The 22,059-nt window shown below is 40.7% G+C and overlaps 2 protein-coding genes across 2 annotated transcripts in view; one reads left to right on the forward strand and one right to left on the reverse strand.

Annotated features, from left to right (window-relative positions):
- Positions 1-15,303, forward strand: part of XDH (xanthine dehydrogenase) — a 67,724-nt gene extending 52,421 nt beyond the window's left edge. Inside the window, exons 33-37 of the mRNA XM_070932428.1 lie at positions 4,837-4,951; positions 6,510-6,575; positions 8,513-8,701; positions 10,839-11,006; positions 12,063-15,303. Coding sequence (XP_070788529.1) covers positions 4,837-4,951; positions 6,510-6,575; positions 8,513-8,701; positions 10,839-11,006; positions 12,063-12,113 — 589 coding nt within the window. The 3' untranslated portion in view covers positions 12,114-15,303. The remainder of the gene's footprint in view (positions 1-4,836; positions 4,952-6,509; positions 6,576-8,512; positions 8,702-10,838; positions 11,007-12,062) is intronic.
- Positions 15,304-16,046: 743 nt separating this feature from the next.
- On the reverse strand, positions 16,047-19,014 carry LOC139321024 (carbohydrate sulfotransferase 9-like). The gene is made up of 2 exons (XM_070949631.1): positions 18,858-19,014; positions 16,047-17,873 (listed from the first exon to the last, which is right to left on the reverse strand). The coding sequence occupies exons 1-2, from the start codon at positions 18,949-18,951 to the stop codon at positions 17,062-17,064; spliced, it is 906 nt and encodes a 301-aa protein (XP_070805732.1). The 5' UTR covers positions 18,952-19,014; the 3' UTR covers positions 16,047-17,061.
- Between the last annotated feature and the right edge of the window lie 3,045 nt (positions 19,015-22,059).

Here is a 22,059-nt window from a genome sequence, read left to right on the forward strand (position 1 = left end):
TCTGTTCAAATCCTTACTGTTCAAGGCCATCAACACGGCCCGTTTATCTTCTCCTGCGGCTGATTCTGCTCCGGCTCAACCCTCCTCGGGACCTTTGGATCCCATGTTTGCGGAGCCTGCTCGAACTATTACTTCAATTCCTACGCCTCCTCTCTTCTTGGACGTAGTAAAACGCCAGTGGGAATCTCCTGCCTCAGCTACTCCTCCCTCATCTAACGACAAGAAGAACTTTCCTGTCTCCCCGGACCTCGATGCTCTTCTCCAGCTGCCCTCCATAGACGCTCCTGTTGCAGCTCTGCTCCCTAATGTCAATGTGCCTGTCGAGCCTGTCGAGGGTCTTCGTCCTGAAGAACGGCGTTCCGAATTTGTTCTGCAAAGAACTTTCCAGAGTTCTGCCTGGGCGATTAGGGCGGCCACCACGGCTTCCTTCTTCAACCGGACCACGCTGCTCTGGTTGCGTCAATTACAGGAAAAGTTACCTTCCGTTGATTCTCGAATTCGACAGGACTTAAACAAGATAGTCGCGGCTGTTCAATTTTCTGCCGACTCTACACTGAACTCCGCCAGATTTGCTTCAAAAGCATTGGCTTCCTCTGTCACGGCTCGTCGCTTGGTCTGGCTTCGACACTGGCAGGCGGATGCCAGGCACAAATGGCGGTTGGCGTCTGTCCCATTTCATGGAGCTAAGCTTTTCGGGGATGCCTTAGATCCCTTCCTTACGGAGACTAGAGACAAAAAGAAAGTTTTAGCCGCAGCCTACCGTAGAGGGGAGTCCCGTTTTTCTCCCTATCCGTCTCGTCCTTCGGCTCGAGGTACTGATGGGGGGGGTTCCTCCTCCGCTTCCTTCTCTGTCTTTCGACGTGAGGGTCCCTTCGCTAGATCCAGGGGCCCACAGGATAGGTCAGTTAGGGGACGGCAGTTTGCCTCTAAACGGCCCTTTCGTGGGGGAGGAGGTCGTTTCGCCCGTCGCCGTCGCTGATTGCATTCCGGATCCTCCCATTGGCGGCAGATTAGGCTTTTTCGCTACCATCTGGGAGAATTCCACCTCGGACAAATGGGTCCTCGCCACCTTGAGATCTGGGTTGGCTATCGAATTTGTTGTTCCACCCCCCAACGCCTTCGTCTGCTGTCCGATTTCTTGTAATCTCGAGAAGCGGTCCCTTATGGACTCATCGGTTCAGCACCTCCTGGCTATCAGGGCAATCCAACCTGTGCCCTCGGGTCAGGAAGGCTCTGGGTTCTATTCCAGGGTATTTTTAGTCCCTAAATCATCGGGGGGGTGGCGTCCCATTCTGGACCTAAAACGCCTAAACAGGTACGTCGCGTACCGGAAATTTAAAATGCAATCCTTAAAGACCATCCTTGACGGTGTGCGGAGGGGCGATCTCCTTTCCTCCATTGACCTCACCGAGGCCTACCTCCACATCCCTATCCTCCCTTCCCATAGAAGGTTTTTGAGGTTTTGTTATGGCGGGGTGCATTTTCAGTATAGGGCTCTACCATTTGGCCTCTCGTCAGCTCCGCGCACTTTTACAAAGGTGCTCGCTGCCTTGGCGGCTAGTCTCCGCCTTCGTTCAGTTCGCCTTTTATGTTATCTAGATGATATTCTGCTTATGTCCCCCTCACCTCAGCAGGCTGCCTTAGATGTACGTCTGACGGTAGAAACGTTAGCGGCCCATGGCTTTTCCATTAATCTGGAGAAGAGCCATCTCACTCCCTCCACTCGCCTGGTTCATTTGGGTGCCCTGATTGACACTCTTGAGGGTAAGGTTTTCCTCTCCCCCGATAGGCAGGATAGCCTGAGGCGATTAATCGCTCAGGTCGAAGGGCGTCGGGCTGTTTCCCCCTATGTACTGTCCCAGCTGTTAGGTAAGATGATATCGGCGATAGCTATAGTTCCCTGGGCTCAACTTCATGCTAGGGAACTCCAATGGTTTCTCTTGCCTTTGCAGAAGGCGGGAAAGGGTACTTCATCGAAACCGATCACGCTTCCTCCTGCGGTGCGCCGATCTCTCCGGTGGTGGCGTTCTCCTGCTCTCGCTGCGGGTTGCTACTTCCTCGAACCTCCACGGGTGGTGGTGACGACAGACGCCAGCCTCCTGGGCTGGGGAGCTCATTGCCAAGGCCAGCTGGCTCAAGGGACTTGGTCTCCATCAGAGGCTCGTCGCCCCATCAATTGGCTGGAGCTGCAGGCTGTCTTCCTCGCCCTGAAGTCGTTCCGTCATCTCATCTCCGGGACCCACGTCCTCGTCCTCACGGACAACGTCGCCGCCAAGGCGCATCTGAACAGGCTGGGGGGCACCAGGTCGAGGTCCCTTCTGAGGTTGACAATGGCGTTGGGTCTCTGGTCGGAACGCCACCTGTGTTCGCTGCGTGCGGAGCACATCTCGGGGGTTCAGAACATCCAGGTGGATTGGCTGAGTCGCCGGCTGATCGACAATGCGGAGTGGCACCTCCACCCGAGCGTCTTCCGGGACCTGTGTCTTCACTTCGGCCTTCCAGTAATCGACCTCTTCGCGACTCACGAGAACACCCAGCTTCCACTGTTCTTCTCTCGATACCCGCACCCTCAGGCAGCCGGCGTCAACGCTCTTCGGTCTGCATGGCCCTCGGCCCTTCTGTACGCTTTTCCTCCGACATCCCTCATTCCCAGGGTCATTCGCAAGATTCTATCCGAGCAGGCGGAAGTGATCCTTGTGGCACCTCATTGGCCTCGGAGGCCCTGGTTTGCGGATCTCGTGTCCCTGTCGGTGATCCCATCGTGGCGCTTACCTCTCGTGGACAATCTTCTCTCACAGGGTGCTCTCTCTCACCCGGACCCGGCCTGGCTCACTCTGACCGCTTGGAGGTTGAGCGGTGCTCCTTGAGGGAGATACACATTCCAGCGGACGTTATTCACACTTTACAATCTTCCCGGCGTCCATCTACGGATCGAGTTTATTCAGCCACCTGGCGGACCTTCTGCTCCTGGTGCTCCCAAATCGGCGTATCTCCGCTTCAACCTTCAATTGTCCATGTTCTAATGTTTTTGCAAAGAGGCCTTGCCCAGAGCCTTTCTCCTAACACTCTCCGTCGGCAAGTTGCAGCGTTATCTTCTGTTCTTACCTGCGGTTCCTTGTCATCCCTGGCCCATCACCCCTTGATCCGACGCTTTCTCCGGGGTGCCAAGAACTTACGCCCTCCTGTGCTACATCGATATCCGACCTGGGACCTTCCGTTGGTCTTGCAGTCTCTCACGGGTCCCCCATACGAACCTATCAGGACTACCAGCCTCAGACTTCTTACTTGCAAGGTGGCCTTCTTGGTGGCCATAACTTCAGCCCGACGCATTTCGGAAATCGCCGCCTTATCTTCTCGCTCGGACCTTTGTGTGTTCCACGCAGACCGTGTGGTCCTCCGTTTGGACCCTACCTTTGTGCCGAAGATCAATTCTGTCTTCCACCATTCGCAAGAAATTATTCTACCGGATTTTTGTCCTCGGCCTTCTCACGCCCGTGAATGGTGTTGGCACGCCCTTGATGTCAGGCGGGCGCTGCGAATCTACTTGAAAAGGACGTCTTCCTTCCGCCGATCGGAGTCCCTTTTTGTCTCCTTCTTACCTACCTCCCAGGGTTCTAAGGTCTCGTCTGCTACCATCGGTCGTTGGATTCGACAGACTATTGCTTCGGCGTATGACTTTCGTTCTCTTCCACGACCTCCTAGGCTGACGGCTCACTCTACCCGCAGCGCGGCCACGACGGCTGCATGGGTGACGCAGGCCCCCTTGCTGGAAATTTGTAGGGCAGCTACGTGGTCCTCCCCTGGACCTTTCATTCGACACTACAAGATCGACCAGTTTGCGTCGGCTGAGGCCGCATTTGGACGCCGGGTCCTTCAAAGGGTCGTTGCCGGGGAGGTTGCGGCGGTCCAGCATGATCCCCCCCTTTTTACGGGACAGTGAACTTGGGTACGTCCCAGGCTGGCTGCTGTCTCCACTCTCAATGGAGAAGGATCATTGGTCTTACCTGATACGTTCCTTCTCGTTGAGTGGAGACAGCAGCCAGACCCTCCCTTCTCGAGCTGGACCTTGCTTGTTTCTATTTTGTCTCTATCTTCTGATGTTTCTCCTTTCCCACACGCCGAGTCTGCCTTCAAGTCTTCGCCAAAAGCTGGCCTGCCCGGCAACAAGGGCGGGACTAAGAATGATTGGCTGACTCAGTCCTTCATGCTGATTGGATGACCATTACCCAGGCTGGCTGCTGTCTCCACTCAACGAGAAGGAACGTATCAGGTAAGACCAATGATCCTTTCATGGAATAACTGAAATAATTCTTCTATGCCGGCCCTCAGTGTGACCTCCAGATTTTGGGGACCAGGTTGGAAGTGCAAACATCTTGCTTTCAGTCCCCTTGATAATATTGATTAATAAGAATCATGGTTGGATCTTCAGAGTCCCCTATATTGCTTTACTCTAGTAACTTTCAGATATTCTGACCTAACAACATTGGACTAAATCACAATTAGTGATTTTCCTGCAATAATAATAAAAGCTATACATGCATACAGGCACATTCTTCCTGCTCTTTCCTTTTGGGGTAAGCAACAATGAAAAAAAAAAGAAAAAAAAAAAGAAATTGTAGGCCGAAGAGATCAAAGCTATCATGAGCAAAAAAAAAAATGAAATGTAGACAATTTAGTTTACTCCCAGCTGTTTGCTATATTTCTCCATCTCTTTTTATTCTTGCAAACCAACCTTGCTTTGGCCATGTCCATACATTGATTCATGCATTGCCTTTTGTACCTTATAATCTCTCCGATGATTTTATATTTTCTTCTTTTTGTTCCCTTTCTGTTAAGAATTCCTAATGTTGGGTATGACTTCTCGAAGAATGCAGGAAAGCCTTTCCATTATTTCTCCTATGGTGTTTCTTGTTCTGAGGTTGAGATAGATTGTCTGACTGGTGACCATAAGGTAAGCAGACATACTAAACAGCTAAAAGCACTTCTTCATTTTGATGTTTGGAGGGACATTCTACAATAATTAGGAATGAATTTAATGGATTAGTTATTTTTGTCTTTAGATTGTGTGAACTTTAATAAATCTTTTTCTCTGTGCTTATTTTTTTTAACTAGGGTTATATAGTTGTTGTTTTAAATCACATGGTGTATTTTAGTTTTGCTGGATTCCTCTGGGTATGGAATTGGTAAAAACATTTCCAAATTTGTAGTGGAACTTTTATAATCTATTTCTTTAATTTTGTTTTAATCATTAATTTCATAGTGATGATGGATTTCCACAAATGTTGAAGGCCATCCTGACACTTAACTCCAAAGGGCTGCATCTTTAAGCAATAAATTTTATAATCAGGATAATTTTTAAAATCATCAAGTTTTGTGATGCATTGCATTGCATTGCATTGAGATTGGATCTTAAAGTCACACTGAGAGTTATCTTTTTTTATCATTAAAATAGATTTTTATTAAACATATTTCAACCTTAACACCACATCTCTACTCATTACAGCATTCCAGTATCGGTATCACTCATATTAACATAGGTTCTAATTATATAGATTACTATTCTATATATTATATAATCATTTAATTATCCATATTTTAATTGTAACAATATTGACAAATATATACAGTATTTTCCCATTTTGATATGACTCTTATGTAATCTTTATGTAAGTACATAAAGACTTAAAGTACATAAAGTCTTTACATAAAGACTTTACATCTGTTTTCTAACCAATTATACCATATATTCCAGATCTTATAGCAGGGGTGAAATGCTCCTGGTTTGGACCGGCTCGGGCGAATAGGTAGCGATGGTGGCGGGCAGTTCGGAGAACCAGTAGCAAAAATCCCTGCCCCTGCTCCCCATGCCCAGCTGAGCTGTGCAATCATCAGAGGCTTTTTTTCTTTTAAATGCCTCTGACGAGCCAAGCTCTGATGAGCCAAGCTCTGACGATCCCAGCTGAGTTGCCTGCTGATCAGGTAGGCAACTCAGCTGGGATCGTCAGAGCCATTTAAAAGAAAAACTTTTTTCTTTTAAATGGCTCTGACGATCCAAACTCTGATGATCCCAGCTGAGTTGCCTGATCGTCAGAGGGTTTTTAAAAAACCCCTCTGATGATCAGGCAACTCAACTGGGATTGTCAGAGCCTTTTGAAAGCATTTTTTACATGGTTTTACATGGTTTTACATGGTTTAAAAATGGTTTTAAAAGTAAAAAAAAAATTGGCCACGCCCACCCAGTCACATTACCCCCCACACCAAGCCATGCCCACAGAACCGGTAGTAACAAATTTTAGATTTCACCACTGTCTTATAGTATTCTGTTTCTTCTCTATCTTGTTATCTTGTCAACATCAATATCTAAGCTGAATTTTGACCTGGTTAGTTTCAGCTCAGCTTCCATGGAACAAATGACAAGTCAAGTCATCAAGTCAAATGATATGCATAGTTAGCTAATAGTATGTGGTTAGCCTCATGTTTACTCAGCCTTTATTTGTTTCAATATTTAGAATCTTCGCACTGATATTGTGATGGATGTTGGCACCAGCCTGAATCCAGCTATAGATATAGGGCAGGTAAGCAGTGCAAGTTGTCTGTACTCTGTGAAGCTGAAATAAATGTGTATACAAACAGACAGATTACATTGGTTAATAATCAGCAAAAGGCAGCAGTACTATGAACTCTTTTAACACAGGAAACTGTTAATTGCTAATTTATTATCAGTTTGTGTTAGCCTTCAAGTGTTTTGCACATGATGCATATCTTTGTGCCACCTGGAAAAAGGAAAATGGTTTGTTCATTACAGTGTAGATTCATTTCCGAAAATGCTCACATGTTTTGGAGAAACTGAACTTTCTGTTTTAATCTGTGTTGCAATTCACCTAAATTACTAAATTCAGATATGTAGCCAACTATCAGACTTCCTGTACTACCAACCAAATATCATGCCACAAACCCATTATCTAGACCAGGGGCCCTCAACCCCCAGGGTGTGGCCAACTACTGGGCTGTGGCCCACACAGCTCAACTTTCATAACTGATAGACGCTCACGCTCACGTGTAAAGCTCCATTTGCTCAAGAGTGGTGGTGCGCGTGCCTGCTGCTCACATGGAACCATCCCCTCTCACTCCCCTCGCTGGTTTGCCTAGACAGAAAGGGTGGGGACCACTGATTTAGACATATAATCTAGTTGAATATATACACACTTGAGCTGGCAAACCTTCAATATGTGATAATATTAAAATTGGTACTGGTTAATATTTAACTCTGTTACATTTTTTATACTAGGTACACTCTGAACCTCATCTGCAAATGTTTTTCTTGTAAATAAGCTTTGTTCCCAAGGACTTTTACATTTATGTTTCATGTTCTTAACTACATGTTATCATTGCTTTTTTCATCTGCACTATGACATGAACCATTTTTGGGTCTAATATTAGCAAGGTCTTTGCGTGAGCCTCTGGCTCCTCATGAACTTCACCTGTCTCTACAAGAGATCACAGGTTTTGATACATATGATCTATGGTTTTGGGAAACAAGCCACCTTTGAAATTTATGAACTTGACTTAGTTTTCTAAATAACTACCGTACAATTTACTCAGAATAGCTACATTTTGAAGTTTGGAAACAAGCCCCATTCAGGTGTCACTTGAATTGAATCATTCACCATGCATGTCATCTGATAAATCATCTTTTCTGCGAACATTACTCAAATAACAAGTTTCATTGTAATATTCACAAGTTCGTTGTTAATGTCTACAGAAGAAATGTATATGCATGTAAGACAAAATGTGTTTGAGTCAGGAACTTGCAAACATTTACTCTGCATGTGCAAACGTTTCCAGCAAAACAGATTTCCTTGGAGCATGTAGATACTTGGACGGAGGCCAATCTTACCATAGTAAAGGGCAGGGAGAGGAGGGGAGAGGGGTTATCTGAATACCTTACCGAAAAAACACTTCAGAGTCACCATCTGAACAAGACCAATTGGGTCTGCCTTTCATGGCCATACCTGAGCAGAGGACCATTGAAGTTTGGCTTTTATTGCTAATGCAATTCAGAATAATGTTCAAATGCATTAGCAAGCATACACATTAAACCATGGCTTACAACAGATGGTAAAGTAATATATTCGTTATAATTGTATTAGTTGCTTTGCCACTCATTTAAGCAACAATCATGTAATGCGATTTATATAATATCTGCAAACAATGTTTTTCTTAATCGCTAAATAATTGCAGTCTGGCTCTGAAGTCTTTCAACTGAGCAGTTTTCTTAGTTTGATGATAAGTTTACACACAGTTTTAATGAACCCAGTGGGGTCTATTCCCAAGAACATTGGAATAGGATTGCAGTCATAATTAAGTATTTAGGAAGCTGACCTATGTCTGCAGAAACCTGTGCAATATTTGGGTTTTAAATCTTTAAAACCATTTTATCTTTCAATTGTTACCAAAGAGATGGGGAAGAGAAAGGAAAAGAACAAATTTAGACTTGATTTATTTTTTCCAGATTGAAGGAGCATTTGTCCAAGGAATTGGGCTGTTTACCATGGAGGAGCTACGCTATTCTCCCGAAGGCAACTTGTATACACGAGGGCCTGGAATGTACAAGATCCCTGCATTTGGTGACATTCCATCAGAGTTCCATGTTTCTCTTCTCCGGGATTGTCCAAACAGCAAAGCCATTTATTCATCTAAGGTAAATATCTCATTGAGAAATACATTTCTCCATTTGTTAATTAACATATTAACTTACCAAGCATACATGCAAGGCAGAACACTGTTCTCATATCTCCTGTACTCCAGATATTTCATAACAATTAGCAACATGGGATCTTGCTTTGATTGCTTCAGTAAGTAACCAGAAAACAATCAAATATACTTTAGGTAGTGGTGGGATCCTTCTGGTTTAACAACTGGTTTGGTGATCGCGCGCTTCACAGTTGAATGAAAAATCACCTTCCGTGTTAGTGCTAGGGAATTAAAACAGCTGAGATGCGGCAATCCGCTCTGCTGCTCTAATCAGCAGCGAAGAAAAAGGTAAGTAAAGCACAGGGGCGAGCGGGCAGGCCCAGCTGATCGTTGGTTCTGATCAGTGGTGGGATTCAAATAATTTACAACCAGTTCTCTGCCCTAATAATTTCATCCAACAACTTGTTCACCAAACTGCTCAGAAAGTTAACAACCAGTTCTCCCAAAGTGGTGCGAACTGACGGAATCCCACCACTGGTTCTGTTTCGCTCCCAGCTGATCATCAGAGCTACCGGTTCGGACCGGTTCAGCCAAACCGATAGACTCCCACCCCTGACTTTAGGTGATGAATATCACTGGATTAATTCTATGTTCTATTGAAGAATATCTTTCTTTCTCCCTTTCCTTTTGTGATTGTTCCCCTCCCCCCTTATTTTTTCTTTTTATCCACCATTCTAAAACAGTGTAATATTTATAGGACAGGCCAATGCTAAGTCAGAACTTATTAGCTGGAGCATCAGAGAATAATGATTTTCATACTACTACACTGAGGAATATAAATATTATGTTTTAACAACTCCATTTATCTCTTCCATATTATCCTGCCTTACCTTAAAACATTTTAATGACCTTACTATAGGATGATCTGGAATTGCTCATTTTGTTTACTTGGGTTACTGGCATTAGAAAGTTTATTATATTGTAAATGTTTCTCCACTAATTAAGTATTCTTTGGCCGAATGCACAGACCGCTTTAAATCCTAAATGCAGCTGTAAATGCTGTAAATAGCAGCTAAACAATACTATGGCTCAATATGATGATCAGGTTCACACAACATGCTGAATCACATACAATTCCATTTGAGCTTAGCCTAATGTGTTTGACAAACCTAATTTGTCTAATTAAACATTATACAAGTTCAATAATATCACTGCTTATTGGTCCTGGAGGTACTCAGAGTTATTCCCTAACAGACAGATATATTTGTCTTTGTCCTTCACGATTGGGAAGCCTGTAAAAGTGAAAGTGGACCCATTGTTGCTTCCATTATATTGAAGTTATTCAATTGTGATGATTCATTACATGTTGGGAAAAAACCTTAAAAGCAGAGAATTTGCTGTAGTAGTATACATTCCCAGGAAACGTAGCTCCATGAATGATTGGAATTGGAGTCTATATGAGTAAAGCAGGCTTTCTTCTACAGACACATACCTCCCAATATATACAGTATAACATATGGATAGAAGAAATTAGATTCGGACTATAGAATTGTCTTTGGAGGGGAATGAATTTATGAGCATGACCCCATACTTATTATCACGTGATTCTTCTTATGACGAGAACAAAAATTTGAACAAGACTAATGTTCAGCACTAAAGCCTGGGTGAAAGGAAAAAAAATCAAAAGAAGGAAGTGCTGTCTTGAGTCCTACCAACAAACTCCTTCAATATGGTCAGGGACCATTTATATTCTCCAAATTCACACTCTAGTTGCCTATAAACTACTTCAAAAGAAGGAAGTGCTGCCTTGAGTCCTACCAACAAACTCTTTCAATATGGTCAGGGACCATTTATCTTCTCCAAATCCACACTACTAGATTGTCCTCATTAGTTGCCTATAAACTGAATGATATATCCACAAGTTAGCTGATGATGTCATATAAGAGAGCATAACGGGGAATACAACATACAAATTATGCACAAAAGATACATTTTTCCATCATTATACCTAGTAATTCCACAGTATGTGGTCCAGTGAAATTGTGAATCAGTATGTTATATGTGATATATATATATCTTATTATATGCTGAGAATACGTTTTTGATGGAAGATTGCATAGCCTTTTGCTCTTTCATCTCCATAGGCTGTGGGTGAGCCTCCATTGTTCTTAGCAGCCTCTGTGTTTTATGCTATCAAAGATGCAATTGTCTCTGCAAGGAAAGAATCTGCATTGAAAGGAGCATTCAGATTAGATAGTCCAGCTACTCCAGAAAGAATACGCAATGCTTGTGTTGATTCCTTCACCAAATTGGTAAGTTAATTTATCTCCTTTATTCTCTTCTGCAAGTATAATTCATTAAGCATTAGATCAACATGAACCAGGACCCAGCTTTCAATTGGTAAAGGCTTTCCTGAACACTTGGTTATCACAATTTAACAATTTTATGGTGCTTTTCAAGGATTCAAAATGTATAATCTTGAAATCTTCATGGCAAAGTTGATCTCCTTGCGAGACCATGGGAAAAGCAAGATTTGAACAAAGTTTTCTGACTTGAACCTTGATCTTTTAGCTGGTACACTAAAGTACACTTTTTCTAAAATAAGAGTCTTTCAGAAGTTTGTCGATGCAGTTAAGTACATTAAGTAAAAGTCCATTAAAATGCAGATATTAATGAATATAATGCACCATGATGTATTTTATTACCAAAATTATTTGCAAAACTTTAAGCATTGGGTACAATTGCAAACAAAGCTGTATATGTTTGGAGAAATGTATTCCTAAATTCATGTGATTGTTAGTCCAACTTTTTAAAAAATTTTTGTGATTGATGAACTGAAGTCAATATAGCTGCAGAAATTATTAAGAGAAAACAAAATTAAAATCTTTTGTCATCCTTAAAAATGACTCTTGACCCATGAAGTCCAATATTATTGGTTCAGGACTTCAGGACTTCAAAACCTATTTTCAGCCCTACCTGGAAATGCAAAAAAATTGAAACATCTTTAACAGTGATGGCTAACCTTTTCCAGGCCAAGTGCCCAAAGTGTGTGCATGCGTGCATGAATGCGTGCATGTGTGCCCAAACCCCCAAAATGCAATGCGTGCATGGCCCCATGCATGTGCCCCAGCCCCATGCATGCATGCACACACGCCCCTTGCACTCCCCTGCCCCCCTATGCATGTGCAGCAGAGATCTGATGACCAGCTGGCCGGCGGGAGGCAAACGAGTATGTGTGGCACAGCTGAACTGGGGTGACGGCTCTCATGCCCACAGAGAGGGCGCTGCACGCCACCTGTGGCACGTGTGTCATAGGTTCGTCATCACGGATCTATAATTTATTCTCATCCCATTTTTTTTCTTTTTAGTGTCCACCTGCTGAACCAGGAACTTTCAAACCATGGTCTGTGAACGTGTGAATGAAGACATCTCTAGAAATTAGCTCCACTTATTAAAGTGGTTTTATCTCCAGGGACCAACCAAAGCAGTACCTCTAAGCTGAAATCAGAACTATATTCTGTGTCTACCTTATTGATTGAGAAAGCTTTATAATGTAATTGTAGAAGTATCAGTTGATCAAAAAAAAATGTTATTGTTGATAAATTATTGCACATGTTATATATAACAAAGGGAGGGAGAGAAAATTACTTTTCTTTTGTGAACAGAAAGTTTGCAATGGTTCCTTTAAGCTTGCAGTGAAAATCAGGGAAACACTATGTATATGTTCACTTTTCAAGTGCAATCATGAGATCCAGCCTCAAAAATGTAGCTTTAGCTGATTTGATGCAGCCAATTAATCATCATCATCACATCTAATTTCATCTTAATCTTTTTTTAAAAAAGTTTTTATTTTTTAAGACAAACAAACATTTAATACATCAATCACCCCTACCCTGTGACATCTCGGTGTTGACTTCTTCAGTTCTTTTTATTCTTCTTGTTCCAACAGTTTCTTCTATCTTAATCGTCATCCAAACCACTATAAAAGTTCACTCCTATAACCATATTCTTGCCATCAAATTTTTACACATAGTTATAAAATTAATCATTTATATCTCTTTTCCAACCAACAATAGAAATAATTCCATATTCTAAAGTATTCTGATTCTTCCCTATCTTTAATCAACAAAGTTAATCGGTTCATTTCTGCACAATCTAAAATCTTTTTTATTACTTCATCTTTCAAAGGTATTTTCTCTAATTTACAATTTTGATCATAAACAATTGTTTATGTTTATGCTCATCTTAATCTTTTGGATGGATCACTGAAGATGGTAAGACAGTCAGGAGAGGCCATTGTTTCATTTTCCTTTTGTGTACTAAGGATGAGAGAGGCAGTTTAATGGCTATCAGAGCATTTTTGGCCTCTGTTTTCAGCTTCCTGTTCTTTCAAATTTGTTAGAGTAAAATCAGTGTCATCCCCTTAGTTAGAGTGAGACAATCACCCCAGGGAGCAGATGCGAGGCATATAATGATCCAAAACCCAAATCCATGGGATCATGATCCATTGAACTCAATGGGACTTACTTTTGAGTTGACATATACAGGATATCAGTAACCTATATGTGGACATATCATAGAAAGCTGTTTTTCTCATAACTTATGGAACATTATCGTCAGTTTAATTTTGTCAGAAAGAATGGTTAGGTTAAATGGAGGATTGTGGGATTGCACAAAAGCACAATCTGTGGAGGCTTATTAGGGTCTTCCCATATTTTACCCTATAGTGTTTGTTGAATGTAGTGTTTATTTAACCAAACACTCCGCTACATGGATATTGATTTTTCCCTTTTTATCCATTCTATGCTATGATACGTTTGTGTGTAGGCTAGGGTTATTATTATTGCATTCTGTACTCATGATGAATATGTCCCAAATCCATGAATTTTAAAACAAATTACAAAAAATGAAATACATTGTACAATAAACATATTTTCTATAGATAAGAAGTTAAGGAACGCTAAAATATTAGAGAAATGGGAAGAATCCTGGACAAGTTGATCATATTAGTTCCAACTCAGGAGGAGAAATGTATAGGTGAACTGACTGGACTGTCTTCCTGAAGATGAATTAGTTCATAATATATCTGAAGTGTTTAAAAGCCATTTAGTTCACCATATAACTATTGGGCATTTCTCCATTTCTCCCACAACAAATCCCATTGTACTTTTTGTGCTATATAGCTCCTTACATTCTTTTAGGATCTTAGAATCCTAAATTTTAGAATCAATGTCAAATACTACAATCTCATTTCCAAATATTCAGAAACCAGGTAATGGTGTCATTCAAAGATCTTGACTTTGCCTTGGGCTCTTGGGATGTGGTTTCTGGTTGATATGAAGAAAATTGTATGAAAGCAATGTGTACATTCCTACAACAGAAAAACTACACACAACATTTTAGTGTTTTCTAACAAAAGAAATTAATCTGTCAAAAGTGAAGAGGTACGTAAGCACTGCCGATTCAAATCTTGAATGGAAAAATATAGTCATATTATTTTCATGTAATTTAATTCCTAATGATTTCAATGGGTGTACTCTAAGTATGACTAAATTGTAATCAAACATGTTGTTTTTACAAGTGGTTGCTGAGTCGAGGAATACAGTACAACCATGCTGCATATTAAATGTTCTCATGGACTACAAGATCGTAAAAAGGGAGTTATGGTACTGTTTTATAATAAGGTGAAATAAATTGGTTACAACTCTTGTTTGTCATTTATTAAAACAATACTTTGTATTTGGTGTTGATAGCTACTGTTCTGTGTTTTGACAGAAGAAATAGAAGAGATTGTTTCATAGGGCTGTCAATGTCCTGATATCGCCACTTGCTCTAATATTGATACATGAGATAGGCAAATCAAAGTGCATTACTAGGCCGGTGACCAGTTCTGCTCCATTTTTTTTGTGGCAACCAGGATTCATCACTATTCTGGGTTTAACCATGATTGATTCTGCATTACAATGTAGGATTAGTTTTTCCTTTTTTACCTACAGCTGCAATTCACCTCAATCAAGCATTTTACGTCATAGAAATGACACTATTCTTGGTGCATTTGATGTTGCTGTGATGATCATCTCTAAAGCATCCAGGGTCTGAGGTCATGATAAAAATCTCTTCTCATCATTTAAAATGTTGGATGAAGTTGTTGGAGTGACGTGAAGGAAAATAATGGAGTAGTATCATTTCAATCTTAGCAAGTGGTTTTTTGTTACTTCACGAGGGATATCTAATATCCTGTTGAAGAAAAAGACCATTCTGAAAGCCTACTTTTTGGTTTCTTATTCATTTAATTAATTGAAAAAATTATCACTGGCCTCTTTTAAAAGCTAACAAAGTCTGTGTTATAAAATATGGCCATAAAATGGGATGATAAGCAAGAATTCAAGTTAAATGTATCTGCTCCGTGATATTTGCAAAAGAAGGAATAGCTATCAATAACATCTTGTTATTCATGATTCTTCATAAGGCTACTTTTCCAGGAAGCATGCAGATTAATTTTACCTGCATAAATTACAGACATTTCTAAATGAGCTTACTCTTTTATGATCAATCTGGATGTCGGCTCTAAATGAAACATTGTGAAAAATAAACATGTATTTAAATGCTTTTGTTGTTTCTACATAATGTTATGATGACTCAGAGGACACACAGCATCCTCCCTCCTCCTGGATGTTTGCCAGGAACAACTATGCCTTGAATGGAAGAAGGTTTTCTCCTTGTCAGTGGCTGCCAAATGCAACACATTAGTCCTTCCCCCTCCCCATCATCAAATAAGAACGTCATTCTCATTTAGGAAAGAAAATATTTCACAAAATGTATATGGAGGAAGCTAGATCTGCCTAGAGAGATTACAGTCACTGGGAATCAAATGTTATATTCTCTACACAATTCCAATCTGGACTGTATTTATTAGATGTGTCCAAAATGTAGAGATCAAATATGGACCATTAATTTATACATAATAGAATACAGAATAAGAAAGTTGGAAGTGACCTTGGAGGTCTTCCAATCACCTGCTCAAGTGTCCAATCTCTTCTTAAAAATCAATATACCACCACTGAATCATCCAGCCATACGTGGATAATTTCCATGAACTGTAAAGAGTCACAAAGTTTATCAGAGATGGTGATATATTGGTCCTGTACTGAAAGCTTTCTGCCACAACAGTTATTTTGATATCTTCAAAAGTAAAATTTTAAGTGGTTCTGATTTTTATATCACCTGTAGATAGTTCAGGCAGGAATGTGTGAATATAACTCCATTTTGCAATAACTAAAAGAATAACATGGGAAATACAGAATTCAAAGGGTAGTCATTCAAAAAATTAAATGGGAAACAGTGCAACACACCAGAAGTGCATCATTCCTTTTATTCAAAACCTCTATCAAGCAATTAAAATCTAAAGCCTCTGGTGGATGCTTCTTGTCTCCAGTTACCCAACCTGAAAAACAAAGTCATGAAATGATTATGTTAACATGAAAACATGATGGCATTTCAAATTGGCATTCTTGAGATGTTAAGTCACAAACTTGATCTTTGTTTCACTAAATTGGTTTTCCTTGAATGAAATGCCATTAATAACCGTAGTACAAATGTGCTGCAGACTGTCCTGCAGCAGTATTGCTGCAGGGACGGGTTCCAAATCCCGTCGCTACCAATTTGCTCATGCGCACGTGTGCGCTCAGGCGCACGGTGCTTCTGCGCATGTGCAGAACCGTCCAAGCGAGTAGGCGGCGCTACCGGTTTGCCCGATCCAGTGCGAACTGGTAGCAACACACCACTGTATTGCTGACCAGACTAGTGTAAAATACCAGACAAGTTTAAAGCCCAGCACCTATTTGGAGACCAGCCATTCTGCTAAGGGTGAGCTTTGCAGTTGATTATATCCTCTAGAGTAGCCATTTGGTAAGAGCTCCATTTTCTCAAAACCCTAATGTGCCCCCAAGGCCAAAAATGGAGAACTTCACAGAAGTAGACATGACCAATATGATGGCTATTATATTCTTGCAGTTTAAAATGCTTTCAAAAAAAATATTCCCCAAAGGTTCATGAACCACTTCAGCGGGCATGCAAGTAGAACATAGATCCCATTGTTATGGGAGAATGTGAACAGTGAAATTTCCCCAAAGCTCTGTATCCGGACAATGCTTTTGATTATTTGCAGATTATTAAGGAGCATAAAATAAAAAATAATTCCAGAATATTTGGGACCAATAAAAGGAAGTGTTTCTTTGCAAAGCACGTAATTACATTATGGAATTTGCTTCCACTAGATGTCAAGGCTAGGTCCCCATTCTGTAAGAGTCTGAGATTTCACTTCATTGGTTCAGTTCTGGGCATTCTTCTTTGATGTCTAAAGTAATCTTAACTCTTTCCAGAAATGCATATGAGGTCCCAGAGCAAACTTCTGGGAAAGGCAAATGCAGCAAAGTCAAATCGAAAGAAACGGCAAAGCCTTTTCTTCTGCACAAGGGATAATTCACTGAACATCTCTTCTTCTAGCCAGTTATATGTCCACTGGATCTTGGAGTCCATGAACTTGGGCATCTGGATGTTATCTGGGAATCCAGTCCGGAGCATCAAATGGTGCACTTCATTGCCAAGAAACCCAAACATTATTATATAGTCATATCGGACAAGACATGGATGACACAGCTTGACTAAGGGTGTCCATTCAACACTGGCATTCTTCAATCCACTATACAAGATGTAGTCAATGAACTCTTTGAAGGTTAGATTATCTGCCATCTGATGCATGTAAGCAGAAATGAGTCTGTGGAAAGGATCCCTAATGAAAACGACTTTTGTGTAGGCTTTAAGCAGAGCTTCCATTGATGTCAAGTTATATTTACTCAAGGCCATTTTGTTACCAAAGTCCTGGTGATAGGGGACAGGCACCTGCAATGTGACATTTTCGTTCTCCAATATCCCTTCCAACAGCTGCTCCCATTCTTCCACCCCGGTGCCTGGTATTTTGCAATACAGGAAATTCAGTTTGTGACTCACTGCAATAGAAGAGAGTAGTTGGGAAGCTTCCTTTTGGGTAGCTGGAAGTTTAGTGAGTTTGCTCTTTTTCCTGCAAAAAGACCGCAATGTCTTTTTTCTGACCTGCTGAATATGTAGCAGAGAATCAAATGTGAGAGGTACAGCAATCTCCTCTTTGATGGTCAAATAGTCTGTAAACACAGGATGGGAAAAGCTATTCAAGGATGTGTATCATCAACTGCTTGATAATATTTGTCCTTTTAGTTCTAATAAGGGCCTTGTGGCCACAGAGATACTTAAGACTGTAAGCTCCATTCTTTTTATGCTACTCCAGTTGTGCCACTGAGTAAGCAGCAACATTGTTCCCTAACTTTTTGGGACAAGAAGCTTACACAAATAGTTTTATAGGATGTGATAACATAGCTTTTTCCAAAACAACTTGATCTTATACCAAACTAGAAAAAGATCCCAAACCCACATCTCCTCTCATAAATGTTGCATGGCCCCACCCAAGCAACATGTGAGGCAGATCCCATTCAACAATTTGCCCTCCTGAAAGGATGATGTGAAACTCCAGGTATTGACAAGTTTATCTGCTCCTGCAATAGCTTGCTGAGAGGAAGGTTATTGTACATATTTTCTCCTACCACCAAGTGCCAATCAAATAATGAACACTTGAAATAAATACATAGTGGGTGGGTTTATTTTACTGCTATACTATATCAATAAAGTTACACTTTTATATTATTAAGATACTTTTTGAAAAGGAAGAGGAGGGAACCACTGAGTATAAGTTACTCTAGTACTATTATTTGTTTGTTATGTGTTACCGGGTCACTAAAATTAATCCTTTGCTATAGAGCCAGGATTCATTGGCAATGTTAATAAACTGTAACAGATATATATGTCTGTATAAAAAAAAGAAAGAGAATATGGCAGATTTGAAGGAGTGTTTCTCCAATTAAGTCATATTTGTTAGGGACGGTTGACTTTTGTTTTAATAAATTTATTAAAATTTCCATGGCCTCTATTGCAAGAGGCATATTAAAACTCTTGATTCTAAGAACATAGGAAAGTGCCTTCCACTGCCTATATCTCCTCAACACATGTCTTTGGCTAGTTGAGGCAGCTTAGTGTTGCTTTCAGAGCAGGGATTGGGGAGGGGGGTATCTTACCTTGCTGCTGAGGGGTAGAGAGATGATGTTGCCACCATAACAGGGAAATAAAGCCTATGCAAGTTAAGATGATGGCTCGAGGAAGAAAACGCATTGTCTTGTCTGCTTTACCCAAGGGAGAGCAGCTAAGGAAAACAGAAAGCAACCATCTGAAGCAGTGTCCACAGAAACACTCTTGGATGTTTATTCTGGGCAGCAGTAATATGAGAATAAGGTTAAAGTACTGTTTGAACATGCCTGGACTTTCCTTGCTGATTTAACTGTGACAAACAAAAGGGGGGGAAAAACCCTATTCCATGTTACCCTGCTGTCTTTCACAACATGATTATGAAAAACCCACAACCACATTCAGCTTTAACCCTACCTCCCCAAAAAATCTTTTCTTAAATCTTTTTTTTTTAAAAAACTCTAGCAAGCACCAATGTAACTGGATGCTGATAAAACTAGTAAGAGGGGTCATATATTTAACAAATGAATCCAGGGAATAGAGTTTTCTCTGGAAACCAGAGCTAAAGGACAGAAGCAAGGAGTGGTGTCTTTCTTCTTAGGGACATCACTGTCTCCTGAACATGCTCTTTATGGGTCTTTGCTACAAAGTGATGCTATGTGACCAAAGAGCTAATGGCTTCCCTAAGGTAAAAGTAAAGGGTTCACAGAAATTTTCCCCAGCGGACACTTCTCAAATATGATAGATTGCAATTCTCATTGTCATCAGTTAGAATGGCTAGGCCGCTAGAGAAACTGGGAGATATTGTACAGTGCAAACAGAAAAGATTGAGATTTTTGATAACAAGTCCTTCAAAGAAATAACCATCTTTATTTAAGCAATTAGCTTCAGAAACTTTGTTTAGGGGCAGTGTGTTGATCCTTTTATGAAAATACAAATTTTCTATATAAACTTACCCAATACTAAGGACTGAAAAAAAGACAACAAGAAACAAAAATATCTTAATTACTTGTTTTTTGAATAGATGTATCAAACTAAAAAAGTTCAATTAATCATTAATTTCTTAAATTGCCTTAATTTTACTGAGATTATGATTGAGAACTCAATTAATATTTTATACGTATAGAATTTAGCATTAAAACTGGAACCCCATACACTAGTAGGACTTAGTTGACATTTGTATATCTCCCCTCCTGCCATTAATGCATTTAACTACCTATATAATGAGCATAACTAGTGACAAGTCTCATCCAACAGAACCTCTCTGATACAGAAAGGATGAGAAATCATCTACTTGCACTCAAGACAGCTGCTCCTCATGAGAAGGCCAAAGGACATTGTTTAACTCATGAGTTTGCTCATCAGGAGATGAGGAGATCCATCAAGCTCTCAAGCCCAGCAGAGCTTATATGAACAATGGGTTCATAAAAAAAGATTTTCTAAACATTAAGATATTTTAAACACAGCTCTTTTAAAATTAAAAGATATATTCTGAACAACTTTGAAAAATTACTGGATGGATGATCCATTCCAGAATAAAGGAAAAAAAGTCTGTAGAGATTCTCAGTCACCAGGTCATGGTTGTCCCAAAGGTGCTTTTTCAGGAGGCACCTGGACTTTTTTCGTTTGAAGACATTTTGCTTCTCATCCAAGAAGCTTCTTCAGCTCTGACAGGATAGTGGGGAATGGAAGGATTTATATTCCTTGCACACAACTGGTAATTTGAAGCACTTGGAGGTTTATCTGTGTCCTCATGGCAGGGGTGGGTTCTACTTACCTTTACTACCGCTTCACAATGGGGCTGTGCATGCGCACTTCTGCGCATGCGCAAAAGCTTCCTGATGACATTGGGGTCGGTGGGTGGAGCCTCCCACCAGTTTTACTACTGGTTCTATAGAACCGGTCCAAAGCGGGGGCAACCCACCACTGCCTCATGGTCGCCTGAGTAGTGTTCCTAGTTCCTAACACAAATAAACCTCCAAGTGCTTCAATGACCATCTAAAAGGATGCAAATTACCAGCTGTCTGAAAGGAATATAAATCCTTCCATTCCCCACTATCCTATCAGAGCTGAAGAAGCTTCTTAGATGAGAAGCAAAATGTCTTCAAAAGAAAAAAACAAGAAAGTCCAGTTGCCTCCTGAAGAAGCACCTTTGGGACAAGTATAACTTGGATGACTGAGAATCTCTACAGACTTTTAGCTATAGAATTTGGGCTGAACACCCTTTGAATAGTGTGGGAGTAGGAATGGATTTCCAGAGGAAAAATTTCAGACTACAGCAGGAGTGTCAAACTAGATTTCTTCAAGGGCCAGATCAGCATTGTAGTTGTCCTCTGCAGGCTGGCCGGGGAGGGTGGGGAGATGCAATGGACGCCTTCCTGAAGTACCCCTGCTGGCCAAACTGGGTGCAGGGGGGCCACATAAGGTCTCCTACACCCTGTTTTGGCCTGGACGGCCTCCTGCAGTATTTTGCTGGCCAAAACGTGGGCCTAGAGTTTGATTACAGGAACCAGGAGCACTACTCAAGTGATCCTGAGGCGCAGATAAACGTTCAAGTGCTTCAATGACTCTCTAAAAGGGTGCAAATTACTAGCTGTCTGCAAGGAATATACTATACCCACTATCCTGTCAGAGCTGAAGAAGCTTCTTGGATGAGAAGCAAAACATCTTCAAAAGAAAAAACAAGGAAGTCCAATTGCCTCCTGAAAAAGCACCTTTGGGATAAAGGAAAATAAAATTAAGTAACCATTTAAAGAATTTAAAGAATACAAACAAATAACAAAAAGCTAGATAAGAATTTTAAATAGTTTGGAACAAAATAAGAGATCAGACAAATTTGAAATATTTGATTTCATATTTGGAATATTATGTCTTTTACTTTAAGATTTTTGAAATAATTAAAAACAAAACAATATCCTTATGGAAATATAAATTGTTTAGTCTTTAAGGGAAGAAATGATTGGTTGATTAAAAAAAAAAAGAAGCAAAAGAAATTTGAGTCAGGCTATGTGATTACACAAAGGAGACACTAGATGTGGCTAAAGATTCCAGGTAGAGGAAAAAGAAAAAAGAAAAGTCTGTTTTCTATTTTTTTGAATTTGATAACCAGGAATGAAACTTGCAGGGATGACAGATAAAAGTATTACACTGGGGACATTTCAAAGGCTTTTTTGAAGAAATGTGAAAGAAGCTTGCAGCTACAATAACAACAACAATATATGCTCATGAAAAGGCACTATTTAAAAAAGATCTTAA

This window comes from Pituophis catenifer, unplaced genomic scaffold, assembly GCF_029215685.1.
Source record: "Pituophis catenifer annectens isolate HBS135680 unplaced genomic scaffold, rPitCat1.0.hap2 SCAF_1, whole genome shotgun sequence".
In the NCBI taxonomy this organism is placed as follows: Eukaryota; Metazoa; Chordata; class Lepidosauria; order Squamata; family Colubridae; genus Pituophis; species Pituophis catenifer.